Genomic DNA, 13,775 nt, shown 5'->3' on the forward strand with positions numbered 1-13,775 from the left:
TATTCGAGTTTCGAGACGCCAGTCTGCCAGGATATAAGCTGAGGTGCAGATGAACTGAACTGAGTTGGCAGTTGCAGAATGATGACAAGAAAGGAATTAGGTATGTGATCTGAAGTGATAGTTTGTTATAAATCCCTTGCCAGGATACGACTAGTGACAGCTGGGAATCCTAGTGCGTGTGCAGCGGTGACCTGTAGAGTGTGTAGTTCTGAGTACTGTGCATAAAATGTCAAATCCAATGAACGAATCCAGAATCCGTCTATAAGTCACGAGAAACCGGACTTGACTGCACAACAGTTTCCACCCTGCCCCTTTCACTCTGTTGACATACGAAGACTCGATCATCTTTCTCACTTCATTCCTGAATACAGAGGCGGCATGTACCTCCGAAACGTTGGCAACGCTGTTCACATTGACACGGTGTAGAGCAGAAGCAATACAACCAATGAACTGCGTTCATAGCAGAAAAGCATGCATAAGAACAGAGTGAAGAACTTTCTGTGCTGTTCTTAACTATTTTAGTTTCCGCTATTAACCTGCTGTAAACAGAGTGGGAAAACTGGAGCACATGTGGTAACATTATTATGGGATACATATAAAGTGTTTTGCGAGGCTCCATGATACAGATTTTAAATAATTTAGTTTCACATGGGCTCCACTGTATAATAAGAACTAACTATTCTGAAACTACTGCATACTTAACCTTGATAACAAGACACGTTGTATTTAACTCGTTGTATTACTTGTGAGGGCCAAAAGTCGTCTGTCCGTCCCTGTGTATTTAGGATGATTCTATGTCGCAAAAGAAAAAAGTCGAAACAATTTACAAAGTCGACACTAAACGTACGGAAAATTTTCACTGATTTCTTTAAGTATTTATTGTTAAATCCAGGATAAAGTTTGTTTGGGAATCTTAAACAGAGGAAATTGAATGCCAGACGAACGGTTTGAGCTCAGTCTGTGAACTGACGCTGCTCCAAAGCGAACTGCAATAGCATTACGCAACTTCCAGATCAGATGACTCGTCTGCTTCGCTCAGTCGGCGCAGATGTGACGTAACATCCGGGTCCATACTGCAGCCTTCCGCCGGTTTCCTGCTTGCGTGTTCCTCTTGCAACTTCCGGATCCGCTCTTGCTCCTCTCTTTTCTGTTTCCGCCATTTTGCCCTCCGGTTCTTGAACCAGACCTGCGAGACATAGCAACAATTAACACGTTAGTATCTTGAAATAGGCCTCTACCACTTCCTGTTACATCATATTCAATTCATCATCCATTAATCATTTTGCTAGAGGGCGCTGTAGGATATAACCTAAGTTACCGAAAATCTATAACAGGCCGTGGAGGCCCATACGGTAATGAGACGTCGAGGCTCCCACATTTTCTAGACAGTCGGCTCACAGATGGCGGTGAGGTTGCCAGCCTTAAGCTCGGGTAGGGAAGATTCCCGGTGGCGCAGTCGGTTGAGACACTATGCTACAAGCCAGAAGGTCGTGGGCTAGATTCCCAATGAGGTCATTAGATTTTTCAATTGAACCAAATTCTTGCACCCGCATATGGCCTCAGGTCGACTCAGAAATGGGTGTCAGAAAATAACAGGGCTATGGCAATGAAATGATTATAATATTCGGTGCATACAGATTTTGAAAGCAGGCAAAATGGCCGGATGTTGGCGAGTGGTTGTCACCGGTGCATCAAATGTAGGCCCATTTGACGACATGAAACAGCGGGCTTCATGCTCATGCAATTTTAATTAACAACTTTAATGAGTGACCGGGGAAAGAATAACACAACATTCAGCGCCCCCCCCCAATGAGCCCTTCTGCACCCATCCCATTCAACCAGACCAGTACTATCCATTTTTTATTAACATGAATTTATTTATGAAATCAACCAGCCTCTGTCACAGCCACTCAATCAGGCTGCAATTATATATCGGCGGAGGGATATTGGTAGGTGCAATTCTCGTTTCAGTTTTAATTAGTTTGAAAATAAAACAAAACATTATCACCGCTGCTCCTGCTGCAGTTTTGTATGCGGAAATAATTAGGTCGGACCAGCGGTAATTCTGCAGCAATTCCACGGAACACAGGTCAAAGAGAATCGGGGAACAATTCCGCATCACCGAAACCAAAGAACATATTTCAGCACCGACGCTGTATGTCAGGCTTCTCGGAAAGAACTGACAGGGGATTCACCGCTGCCGGGTCACTGTAGCTTCACGCCGTGTGTCCATGTTTATATGCTGGTACAGCAGAGGCGACTAACGGCATTACAAATCGCAAACGATCGCACTGTTTTGTTGCGAAACGTCACTGTGACTAGCTGGAGACACACACGGAGCGGTAAAATGGCAAAGGTATCTCTGTAACAGGCCGTGGAGGCCCATAAGGGTGTGAGACGTCGAGGCTCCCACATCTTCTAGACAATCTGCTCACAGATGGCGGTAAGGTTGTCAGCCTGACGCGCCGGCCGACTGCCCTTTAGGTGGCCCATACACATACGAGTCTTGCTTCCGAGCCCGGCTCGGCGAGGAGCCGGACTCGGATTAATTTCACCACATACGTATGAGCGTGGCGACCCACACACAGACGAGTCTGGCTAATTGGAACCCAAGCCGAGTCGTACTCTCGAGCCAGACTCGTACGTGTATGGGCCCCCTTACCCCCAGGAAGATTCCTGATACTCATTTCTGTTAGGGGCTGAGTTGACGAACCCAGGGCCATAGAACGGCTGGAAGGATTAGGTCAATTGAGAAAATCCACCTCACCGGGAATTGAACCCGCGACCTTCCGGTTTGTAGCATAGTTCCTGAACCAAGTGCACTACCACGTGACCCTGGCATGTGCGGAGAGATTTTAGTCTAAGGGCATCTGACTTACGACCTTAGTGGGACGTTTGACTGTCCGACTTACTTAACTCAGCCAGCCTAGCTCCTACGCCCTTTGAGGGGGATGCATTACTGCCTCTGCAGAAGTTTAGGGTTCCAGGGGTGGGGGGTCCTTTGTGATGACGTGACCTGACTTGAGATGCGTTGAGCCTGTTGCCCCCACCCCTGGAGCCCTAAACTTCTGCAGAGGCAGTAATGCTTGGCTACCATCACGGTCTCTGATGGCGTGGACAGACGGAAGCTCAGTGCCGCGACGTTTCGGTTGTATTGCTTCACGTGTGTCAGCCAAGTCAGGGGGGAGAACCGATTGCCGAACTGCTGCCGGGTGTATGTAAGTACGTACATACGTGAGTTCGGTTTATTTCATGTCGAGGGAATGATTCCTTCTCTGATACAAGGCAAGGGTGAGCTTACACACCTGATCGGCCCAATTGGAGTGCCCTAGGACGATTTTATTTGTTGTAACTCAAGTTCATTTCTTTCTTGTATTTTGCTTGTGCGTTGCTTTTCTGCAAGCTCTACCTAAATGTACTCTTGTTCCTTAGCAGCGAGCAGGCTACCCACAGAAACGCTTATCTTACTGTATCATTAGCTAGCCGCGCGGTCTCACGCACGAAACGTCTTCTCCCGCTCAAACACTGGGATCTCGGGTTCGAATCCAACTTCAGCCATGGATGTCTGTGTGCGTTTATTCTGTTTGCCCTGTCCTGTGCGCAGGTAGCGGCCTTGCGATGGGCTGATCCCCAGTCCAAAGAACATTCCCGACAATGTAAAAAGGTCAAGAAACTGAAAAGGCGGCAGGGGTCCCACAAAGGGCTGTAGAGCCATACATAGAGAGACACACAGATATCAGTATTTAAATAACATCAGTGTACGTCAGTTTCCTCTTCTTATTCAAGACCAGTAAACACTTCGGCTCTTTGTTTTGAAGTGGTCGTACTATTTAATAATATTGGGCCTTCATGAGTCTGTTCTTAGGTGCCTATTGTAACTACTTTCCTTGTGTTGCACTTACCGATTTTGCATTTGTGTTCGTTAATCGTTAACCCGCGTAACGTTATGTCTTGTTACTTGTTTACTCACCCTCGCTACGTGCAGCAAGAGTGTCACTGTTTCCGGCTAAGTTTTCTGCAGGGGTTTGAACCTAGTGTGTTAGCAGACGCGCACACATTATCCGCCTTCTCTAGCTTCTAGATTTTGAAGAAGACATTTAGAGGGTGTTCAGAGTGTGGAGACTCCTACATCACCATACTGCAGTCCTAAGTTTGTTCGATATTTCATATAACTCTCGTAAATAACACGTGAGCCCTTGCTGCAATCACAGCCATGCACTGCTTGAGCATAATTCACTTCTTACTGAAGCGCCTCGGAGATAGGAAACTGAGATGCCGTTATCACGGGATTTTGAAGCTTATCACAGAGTTGGGAATCCTTCGCACTGAAATGTGTAGTACTGTTGCTATGCAACAATCGCGAGATGAAACATGAGTTGCTTGGTAACGGTCGGTAAACACATCAAAGCTATCGGGCTATCGCGCGGCAACCGCACATAATAACAATAGAAAAATTGATTGAGTCGGTGTTTTCTGTTGCATCCGCCTCGAGGCTATATAGCGAGAACCCAAGGTATAGAAATGATTGAATCCCGTGTGGAGGTGGGGTCGAATACCTCCACCGTGACCATGCGAGTCGTTGGAGGTGACGAAATGGAGAGTCTCGAATCTGAGACAGTAAAATATGGTCGCGAATCCCACGGAACTCGGACCCGAGAATGACTGCGCTGGCGAGGGACAGCAGGAATTATAAACGACAGACCCGTCCTCCCGTTAAAGACTGCGCCCCACATCAACAAGCCCGCAGCTGTCTGACATTAACAGAAATCTGGTCGTAAGCCCCAAATGGGTGCTTTATTCCAAGACAGACTGGCCGACTGACCGTCGGTCGTAAGATAAGACTCAGACTCAGGAAGAATTGAAGCCAAATCCTTCAGAACATTTATTAGAATCTGTTCCCTGTTCAAAAGTGAGCTTTTAAGCGCCAGCATTAAACTAACCCTCCACAAGGCACTGATCAGATCAGTAATGACTTATGCTTGCCCCGCCTATGAATTAGCGGCAGACACCGGCCTCTTGAAATTGCAGCGCCTACAAAACAAGGTTCTGTGCACCAACTGGAAATTTTCCAAGGTGCACACCAGTCCGCGAGATGCCCACGGCTTTCAACCTTCCATGTGGATACTATTATATAACAAAATTGTGCAGGTAACGAGCAGAAATCATACAAAATCATGGGAATGAACATGTTCGCGAAGCCAGACATTGAAAATATAATAGGCTTGAACTTGGTAGCGGTAAAGCTTACGACCGTTCAAGTGACTAGGCTACCGTTGTAGCATAAGATACGTAAGATAGGCATGATCTGCTCTGCAAAGCCTGTACTGACAGAGGGCTTGTATGCAGTGCAGTATTTCCAATAACACGCTGTATGTGCGGTACGTACACTTGACGAAAGGCCAAGCATATTCATAAGAGACAAGCCCATCTTCTCGTCAGAGAGGATGTTACATAGGGACTATTACCGCAAGGGCTCAACAGAAGAAATCTCTGGTCGTGTGTCTCAAGGGGCTTGACGTCAAGATGAACTGATTGGCCGCAAGCCGCCACTCGTAAAGTAATTTTGACTTTGACATTTACTTTGACTCAGTTCAGTTCATTCGCGGAATATTCGCCGGACAGAGGCTGGAGAACCTTTATTGTTAAGATTCGCTTCCAGGAAACGACTGGTAAAAGCAAACTGAAAGAACTTATGGTGTAGTGATTTCTGAAGTGTGGAAGTCAGCGATAACGTTGCAGCTGTTTGTAGTTGGACGTGTAAGCGCTCAGTAAATGTATTCACCAATCCAAACCCCATCTGTAGTCACTCATACACGTCACAATACTAATAAACGTTTCATTGAAACAGAGCACATGATAATGTTGAAGACTGCAGAGACACACATTTCAGGGTTCCGGCTGTACAACTGGACAACGTATTTTGTTTCATTCCGAAATACATTGCAATAAAGTTACTGCAAAATAAAATGTATCGAAGGAAGCGTGCCCTAACGTCAATTTTCCGGGCACTATTTGCAGATTACATGACCTGGTACGGAACTCGGGACGTCATGGCACGAAGCCGGTTATGGCACGCCCTAAATAGACAATACAGAGGATATAGATCAATTAAATTACTTGGAGACAATTAAATTTAATCTAAGATTAAAGTATTTTAATACATTATATTTGCCAGTCTTGCATTTTTCCGAATACAACTAATGTTTTAAATCCTATTTAGAAGCGCGCTAAATTCTACTCGCGTTCACTGCCTCCCGCTACTGCTCTAAGCTCAGACATAGACGCAGCGTGACCGCTATATCGATTGAAGCGAAGAAGCCGGTACAATTATGAACGCGCCCAGAAGCAGTGGCTTGTTTCAGCGGGGGAAATAAATGAATTGAATGGCTGACGACCATGAATAACCTACAGGCAACCGACAAAATGACTTCCGGGCCTAACCTTCAAAGAGAGCGCTTGACAAATAGTACAATGGTAAGAAAATAATGTGTTTCTCTTACTGAATTGACAGCGGTCAGTTAGAAATGGGTCGTAACAGACTAGTTTCAGAACACCGGTGCCATCACATGTGTTCTCTAAGCGCGTTTACTGAAAACTGTGATTCCAATGAATAGACGATAATAACATCGCTTTGTATAGCTGGTGTCTGCATTTGTATTTCTCTCAGATAAGTTCATGAGATCACCACGCTGTGTGTGGGTCTGCCGGCTTCTTAACCAGCTTACCGATTGTCACGGAATTCCACTTGAAGGCTCGCATTTCGTGTGATTTTAATAATTAGCAGCGATTATTTCCTGAACGTTTGTCCTGTCACGCTATTTGTTATCTTGTGACACAGCAAATCAGTTTTTGTAAGAAATGTTTAGATGGATTTCATTCTTCAAAGGGATAAAGCATTGAAGATCGGGAAATTATCTCCTTGACGCGCTCACACAGCGGGTGTACAGTTTAACGCATTTCAGTTGCCTCCCTTCGGAGTGTGTAACCTTCTCACCAAAGTCATTAACAAATCACGGATCACAACATGCCTGCAGGCCCCTCTGTAAATGCCTCAACACCCCAAACCCTCCACGGATCCTATCTCACAGTAATGGATGCTTATTATTGTAGCATCCTCCGTTCCGTTGCAGTGCATCTGAACCCTGGAGTCAACCAGTTGTCTTAGAATGCAAGAAATCTGCAGACATTGTAAGTTGAATTGATTAAAGTGTGCATCCATTGAAACTAAATATTACATTCTGCATGCAAAATGCGGAACTGTTTATCTTATCGTCTGATGTCAAGAAACATAAAAATTAGAATATACAAGACTATAATTTTGCCTGTGGTTCTGTATGGGTATGAAACTTGGTCTCTAACATTAAGGGAGGAACATAGACTGAGGGTGTTTGAGTACAGGGTGCTAAGGAGAATATTTGGACCGAAGAGAGATGAAGTGACGGGAGGTTGGAGAAAACTGCTTAATGAGGAGCTTCATAACTTGAACTCTTCGCAAAGTATAATTAGAATGATCAAGTCAAGGAGGATCAGATGGGCAGGGAATGTAGCACGAATTATGGAGAAGAGTAACGCATATAGAATTTCGGTGGGAAATCCAGAAGAAAAGAGACCAATAGGACGACCAAGACGTAGGTGGATGGATAATATTAATATGGATCTTAAAGTGATGACGTGGTATGGATTGGATTGTTCTGGCCCAGGATACAGACCAGTTTATGGCTGTTGCGAACACGGAAATGAACCTTCGGGTTCCATAAAATATTGCGAAGTTTTTGAGTAGCTGCACAACTAGCGGCTTCTCAAGAAGAACTCAGCTCCATGGAGTTAGTTAATGTGTAAAGTGTCTTCGAGTTCGCATGATGTAGATTCTTCCATCTCCGTTACAAATTGACTGTGCTCTATTTGCAACATGCAATGGGCATTAAGGTCAGCACGCCGGATGTTCCACAAATCACAAATCAGCACAGCACCCGCTAAACCTTTTTCCAGCCTGCTGTGTTTTCATAGCCGTTCAAAAGAAATGGATTCTTCAGCTTCCCGCTCTCACGTCGTTACTGTCCGGCAAATATCCCGCAACTTAACTCACTCAGCGATCCTGGGGTCCTCGCTATATAACCTCTGGGCGGACCCAACAGAAAACCCCGCCCCCCCACAATTATTCAGTTTTTGTTCGGCGCATTTTCCTGGCCATAGTCCGGATACCGTTTCTGTGGGAACGTGTTTTACCGAGACTATGCTCAGAAACGACCGTTTGTCTACCTGCCTATTGCATTTCAAAGGCTGCATTCGTTATCCGTTTCGAGGTCTCTGCCCAGCAGCGGGTCTATACAGCACAGCAGTCACTGCAACTGTGAGGTTAGGGCAGGATTTTTAATTGTTTGCTTGTTTCTAGGAACGTTATTCTATCGACTTACTGGGTTTTCACTTCATTTAAAGCTCTTACGACCGGCCAATGTATACTGTCGCGTGATTGCGCGAGGATGGTGCTTTGATTGGTAATCTGATTTATTGGACACTTAACGCACAACTCCTGACTACATTTTACACATCACTAGCACACACAGACTAGTGTTTTTAGTAGTGGTCTTCATCGCGCTGTTTGGTAGCAGCTGCCAACCGTGGACGTTCCTCTGCTTCCAAGCTCAAGTCCTCGCAGGCTGGCGGCCATCTCACACCAACCTCTTACTATTCTCACTGCCGTCTCTGGACCTCGTTATATAGCTTCGGCACGGACCGCACAGAAAACACCGCTTCCAATATCTCTTCTGTTGTTTCGTGCATGTCTGTTGCAGTCATCACGCTGTTGAACCACTACCTAGCGTGTCTGCAGGGCCGTTCCCTAACAATGGCTGTCTCTGCTGACTCCACAGTTCTGGCTTACAGCAGACATGCCGCAATGACTTATCGTCCTTCTGCACACCAGGATACGTCTCATCAGGAATTCGCGTCTGCACTGAGGAGTAAAAGACTCTACACCACACAAGTGCACCGTCCAGGGATTGGCACCGTATTCAGGAGGATTCGGGTTTACATCTCGACCGGAGAGTGTTTATTCTGACTGAGGTTTTGTGTTATTTTCCCTAGTCCTTCCAGACAGTTGTCATGTGTATGTTGCATGTGCGTGACTCTCGACGGGGTTTGGGATTAGATATTTAATTTATTGACATATTGGCACACAACTCGTAACCACACTTAATTATAGCACAATCGCTGTTCTCCACACTTTGCCGATCACGCTAATTCTTTTCCAGCCCTCAGTGTCTTCACTAGTAGTTGCCTGGTAACGGCTTCTAACAATTGTCATTCCTCTGCTTACGTGTTCAAATCCTTCCTGAATGGCGGCTCCTTTCCAACTGAACTATTCTTGCTTCAGTTGTTCTCCTTATAACCCTTTTGCGCAGACCTAATAGAAGGCACCGTTTCCAACAGTATCTCTATTTTTTCAACATTATCCGTTGCCGCGAGAACGTGTTTAGAGACCCGTTGCCTAGAAACGGCTCTACACGCTACATGGACAGTACTCGTGACCCGTCTGAAGTCACGACCGTGTTCTTTCGCATTTCTTCAGCTCATTATTCACTAATCAGCCATATTGCGTGGACAGATGTAGCTCAGACAGTGTAGTGACTCTGATAAGCGTTGAATGATGGGAGATTCATGGCTTCATTCCTGGTCGGAACAAGAGATCTCTGTTTGTGTTACCGCGTCCAGGCAAGAGGTGACCGGACCCAGAAGCTGACAGTTCATATCCGTCCACAGACGAGACAAAATGCTTCGAGGCACGTCTTCATGTTAAGATGTTCAGCGGAGCAGAGGGACAGTTTCACTTTACATCGTCTGTTTGTATGCAAAACAGTCTGATGTGCTACAGCACATATATACATATATAAACAAACAAATGAATTGTCCTGAAGAAGCAGCTACTCTGCGGCTTTGTCACCAAGGCAAACTGATTGGCGGTAACCCACCGGTCGCAAAGTAACTCTGAGAGTTAGCTGAGAGTTGCTCCTGTGAGAAATGAGAAGCTGGTAGCTGAGACCGAAGAGAGTCCAGGAATCCAGAAGAAGGTAAACGTTTGCCGTTGAAAGCCGCTACAAAGTAACGGCTACTGAGGACTAAGGAGACTTCATGTTTACTGTAGTTACATATATCCTTGGAGTGTGCAACTCAGACTGTCGTAGTAAATTGTTATTACTAGTGTAAGTGTTCAATAAACCCAATTACCAATCCAAACCTTGTCTCTAGACACTCTGTCACGTGACAATATTTTGAATTTGCCACGAAACTGCCTGCATGTCCGTTACAGAGTTAGTTCTGTTACGTCCCCACGCTTGTTTGCATTACGAAGGTTGGGCTCGTGTTATAAGAAAAACATTAAATTTAACAACCATCGTGAACCTGGGTTTTGTCTAGGAATGTCTTGTGCAATGTGACGTACTGTAGTCCGTTGGGCGCTGTTCAACGTTTCGAAAGAATTTAATGCTGCCATCTTCATAATGAGAGGAAGGAAAGGAATTAATACCGAACTGCTGGCCGCTCGCATCTTGCTGGTTGCTTTGCTTATGCTCTCACCCTGAAGATGGAGGCAGTAGATTCCTCTGAAATATCTGTCAATTTCTACCGGACTACACGGCGTTACAGACCTAAATGTAGTAATCTTCATTGTCACCGCTTCGTGAACCTCTAGTCCCGTGTTGTTACAGACTTGTGAAGTTCTGTTGTTGCCACGTGATGCTGGAGAGTTCAGCCGGTAAACCGGCTGGCTACTGGCAGCGTCATGTCAGGACACACCGCCCTCCTGTCAGGTTTGTAGGGACAGCTATCGCCGAATATCGCGGTAGAGAGGTTGGCACTCCTGCTTCATACTGGGGAGGTCCCGGAGTCAAATCTCGACTGGCTATCCCGAAGGAAATTTTTACCCAAACCTTCCAGACAAACACCGAAATAACAGCTCAAGTTCGGCCATGATCACTTCCTTTCACGTCATTTCTAACTCACTCTTCAGCTGACCAGCCTTCGATGTTAATCGTACCTGAGACCAGCGTCGTTAAACAAATTGCATGTGGGCCTAAATGAAATTGCATATTCTTCCAGGTGCTTAGGCGTAGGGGTACACCTTATTATTACAGTTGCTGATACTCAGTGCCTCCTGTTGCCCTAAGTGCTCATTACGTTCCGTCCTGGTAAAGTAAGCGACAGTTAAAGTGAAATGCAATTTTAGCAAATGTGTAGGCCTGCGTATATATGCGCCTTTTGCACGCAGTCAGCAGTAATCTGCAAATGCACTGATCTCTGCAAAAGCAGATTTGTGCGTCTCTTTTTTATTATTTGTTAAAAATTAATGAAGTTCAAAGGAGCAGTGATGTTTGGCTAAACAACGTTAATATTGTCACGTGTATGAGTGACTATAGACGGGGTTGTAGTTCTAAAATTAAATATCCCATGCGGTTTCGTAAGCTATTTTAATGCTGAAGAAAAGGGAATGGCTCATGATGCGAGGCAAGTCTTTTTACTTAACAACACTTTCACACTTTTAACTCTTTGAAGCCCCAATGGTTACAATATATGTACCACTTGCTTTAGCTCTGAATTTATGGGCTCCGCGTGATGCTCATAATAAACAGCGATTATTTCCCTAAACAGCATCAATCGGTTGGTCTTTGTAGTGGAGATGCAGTATGTTTTCTGTGAGGTACGAACGGAATATTTATATACAATTCAGTCTTCAGATAGTTAAATGAGGCACTGCACTAGAAACAAATCACTAAGAGGACACAGTTACGTAGAACGGGTAACGTTTACTTACCAAACACAGTCTCTATGATTTTCTATTGCCATTGTTAAGGAATAATTTCCTGATCATTGGAAGGAGTCTATTGTTGTACCAATTAACAAGAAAGGTGATAAGATTTACAGTAGTAATTATCGTGGGATATCACTGTTATCGCCATTTTGACTACTGAAACCAGCCTATGAAAATGCTCCTGTGTGTCTGCTACGTAGACTGTCATAAAGCTGGACAGTGCTGCTACACACAGAAAACCTATTACGTCCATTATAGCTGTTTTGCTTCTATTTGTGATCTATTTACTGACTTTCCCTCGCACATAGTTGTTGAGCTGGTAAGTCATTCAGTTAGTTAGTTAGTTAGTCAGTCACTCCATGTTCGTTCGGGCAAGGGCCCTCCTCAGCACTTCGCAATCGCGTGTGTTCGATCTGAATATTCCCACCCCAGTGCAGCCTCTGGCCTTTGTCTGGCTTCATCAGATTTCTTGGTGTGGCATTTGAGTGCGCTATCATGATAACATCGCCCGTTAAGAGCTTCTGTTTGTGACACCGTTTCTATTTGTACATCAAGTAAATCAGCGACTCGCTGCGATAATCAGGATGGGCCCTTGTGAGCAAGCTGAGCCGTGTGTCGGGGCTTGAAAAGCCAATTTGTCCTCTCCTTTTGTATAGCAGACTCTGCGCCTTGCTCTCAAGCCTTCTGACTAAGACAGGCTAAACAGCTACCCCTCGGCCTTCTCCTCACGGCAACAGTGGCGTAAAGTACAAGCAGCACAACACAGCAGGAGAGAACGCAACTCACCAACCCAAACGCACATGCGCGTCGTGGGGAATTGCGAGTGTGTGTTACAGTATAAACAACAGAATACCGCAGTTTCCTTGCCCGATAATTTAAACACCTGTTGATGACCACATTAGGAGCCGGATAGCTCAGTCGGTATAGCTACTGGCTAAGGGGTGGACGACTGAGTGGTCGGGGTTCGAGTCCCTGTAGGGTTAAGAATTTTCTGGTCTCCACATGGTCCAGACCGGCTGTGGGGACCACCCAACCGGGGGTAAAGCGGCAGGGGCGTGAAGCTGACCACCCACCTCCAACTAGTACCGAGATCGGGAATATGTGGCTCATCATAACGACAGACAATGAGATTACATTTTTCTGCTGTGTGACAGTGTCTGTTTGTTTCGTATGTACTGTTCATGAGAATGAAAATGAATCATCCACGGATTCTTCTAAAAGTAACCATAAATGTTTCTGATCACACCCAATATAATGCCATTATTAATGTGAGTTAGATCGCTCTTATCCTCAGGACGTCTCGTCGTCTTCTCAGTTTCCTCTGCCGAGCCGCCGAGGGCGGTGATGTGTCAGGCCATCTGCATGAGAATTGCTGTTATAAAGCTCATGTTATGCAGCTGAATGGATCCATATGGACAAGTTTGCAGAATGGAGTAGCCAAACAGGCGGAACAGGGGCGCTGTGAAGTGTTAATAAGCATGAATATGCATGGGTTAAAATATCTCGCCCCATCAAGAAACTCCTTCAGTTTCTTCCAATCTTGAGATGATCGGAATCCACAGTTGAACTAGCATGTCGAACCAACTGCTGAGGATACTGAGTTCCTGGGACATCCACAAAAATCGGACAGCTGCTTTGTAAAAATGCTGATATAAAAATGTCAAAAATGTAAGCGTGTAACTTCCCTGATGTTATATCAGAGAAGTGTCAAGTAGGAAGGTCTGCCTAACTCCGTGGAGAAGAGTACATCTTGAGAAGCTGATAGTCATTCAGCTAACCAAGAATTTACAAGGATTTCGTAGAACCAGGAAGTTCATTTCCGTGTTCACACGAGACCGCCACTGAACCCTACGCTCAGCCTGACACACCCACTGCACACCGTCCAAACTTGTCCCTTCGAGGTATATTCTAATTTTATCCTCATTCTACGTTTACGTCTTCCAAGTGTCCTCTTCCCTTATGGTTTCCCGAT

The 13,775-nt window shown here is 45.3% G+C and overlaps 1 protein-coding gene across 1 annotated transcript in view; it reads right to left on the reverse strand.

Annotated features, from left to right (window-relative positions):
• Positions 1-658: 658 nt before the first annotated feature.
• The window catches only part of LOC111862725 (homeobox protein goosecoid), a 61,519-nt gene continuing 48,402 nt past the window's right edge, over positions 659-13,775 (reverse strand). Inside the window, exon 3 of the mRNA XM_023848354.2 lies at positions 659-1,186. Within this exon, the coding sequence (XP_023704122.1) occupies positions 998-1,186 (189 nt within the window). The 3' untranslated portion in view covers positions 659-997. The remainder of the gene's footprint in view (positions 1,187-13,775) is intronic.

Source organism: Cryptotermes secundus, unplaced genomic scaffold, assembly GCF_002891405.2.
Source record: "Cryptotermes secundus unplaced genomic scaffold, Csec_1.0 scaffold5, whole genome shotgun sequence".
In the NCBI taxonomy this organism is placed as follows: Eukaryota; Metazoa; Arthropoda; class Insecta; order Blattodea; family Kalotermitidae; genus Cryptotermes; species Cryptotermes secundus.